Raw genomic sequence first — 1325 nt, 5'->3', positions numbered from 1 at the left:
GCTGCCGGCGCCGCTGGCCCGACCGAGGCACCAGGCTGCTGAGAGGTCGCCGCCATCGGGACATCGGCCGTAGACCCGCTGCTTCGAGGAAGTGCCTTGTCGAGATCATCGCCAACCGGGCCGCCCTGGGGCTGGGATTGCGAGCCGGAGGAAGTCTCGGCCGCTTGCGAGGCGGGCGTCTTGCCGGCAGACGACTCGGCCCCCGGGCCGCCGGCCGGGAAGGGGTCCTCGTCCATGGAAATTTGCCCGGGCTCCGGCTCGGAGTCACTGCCGGCATCCTGGGAGGCCGGCACGGCGGCCAATCGAGGCCCCGCAGGAGGCCCGGACACCGGCACAGACACCGGCGTGGGGGGGATCGCCGGCGTTGGCGTCGGCACCGGTGCCGGCACCGGCGTCGGCACCGGCGCGGGTGCTGGCGCCGGAGTGGAGAAGCGCGAAGCCGCGGCGGGTGGCCCGCCAGTTGCTTCGGCCGCCGCTCGGGCCGTTGTGAAGACCACCTTCACATCCAGCCCGTCAATGGTCAGCTGGTCGTTGACCGCCCGGATGGCACTCTGGATGGTGACAAAGTTGACATAGGCGGCATTGGTGGCGCGGCCCATGGGGGTCACGGAAAAGCGCTTCATCGTGCGCATGGTGTCGATCTGCCCCGGGGCCAGACAAACACCAGGTGCCGAAGAGGAGGATCGCATGTCAGTGAGAGGCCTGGGAATGCAAAGGAGGGAGCCGCGAGCAGCAGGCGGGGGGGGGGGGGCGCGGGGGATACATGTGCGGAGGTGCACACAGGGAAAGCTCGGGAGGCGATGGCAGCAGGAAGGGCGATGGCAGCAAGCAGTGCGTACTGGGCTTCGGCGCCACTGGCGACATTGGGACCGAGGATCGCGGCGAGCCGGGCCCAGAGGCGCCCGCGATATCCGGGCTGGTTACATCGGCTGCTCTCGATGGCTGAGTCACCGCCTCGGGCCCGAGCAACTTGCCATCTAACAGGGTCTGTGCCACGGAATACACCTCCGAGGCCGCGTCGGGGGAAATGTGCGCGAATCCGGCGCTATTCAGCCGTCCGGGCCCAAGACGCCCAGCTGGGGGGGTGGACACCGCCCCGGCCGGTGAGTGCCGGGCCTGGGCCTCCAGCAGCCGGCTAGTCCGACGGAAGTCCCCGGCGGACATGCGATCTCGCGACAGGAGATCCAGCGGCGTTTGCTGGCGGTCGGTCCGGGCGTGAACATCTGCCCCGAAGACCAGAAGCAAGGCCACGGCAGCAAATTGGCCCCGCTCGGCGGCCTCATGCAGGGGAGCCACGCGATGGGGCCCGCGAACATTGGGATCCG

At 69.8% G+C, this 1325-nt stretch overlaps 2 protein-coding genes across 2 annotated transcripts in view; one reads left to right on the top strand and one right to left on the bottom strand.

Annotated features, from left to right (window-relative positions):
- The window catches only part of H696_00709 (hypothetical protein), a gene marked incomplete at both ends in the record, with an annotated part of 1671 nt that extends 982 nt beyond the window's left edge, over positions 1-689 (bottom strand). Inside the window, one exon of the mRNA XM_009494592.1 lies at positions 1-689. Within this exon, the coding sequence (XP_009492867.1) occupies positions 1-689 (689 nt within the window).
- A 338-nt stretch (positions 690-1027) lies between these two features.
- Positions 1028-1325, top strand: part of H696_00708 (hypothetical protein) — a gene marked incomplete at both ends in the record, with an annotated part of 4131 nt that continues 3833 nt past the window's right edge. The window contains one exon of the mRNA XM_009494591.1: positions 1028-1103. Within this exon, the coding sequence (XP_009492866.1) occupies positions 1028-1103 (76 nt within the window). The remainder of the gene's footprint in view (positions 1104-1325) is intronic.

Source organism: Fonticula alba, assembly GCF_000388065.1.
Source record: "Fonticula alba strain ATCC 38817 unplaced genomic scaffold supercont2.1, whole genome shotgun sequence".
Lineage (NCBI taxonomy): Eukaryota > Rotosphaerida > Fonticulaceae > Fonticula > Fonticula alba.
The sequence above is the reverse complement of the archived record's forward strand: the minus strand, read 5'-3'. Positions and strand labels throughout refer to the sequence as shown.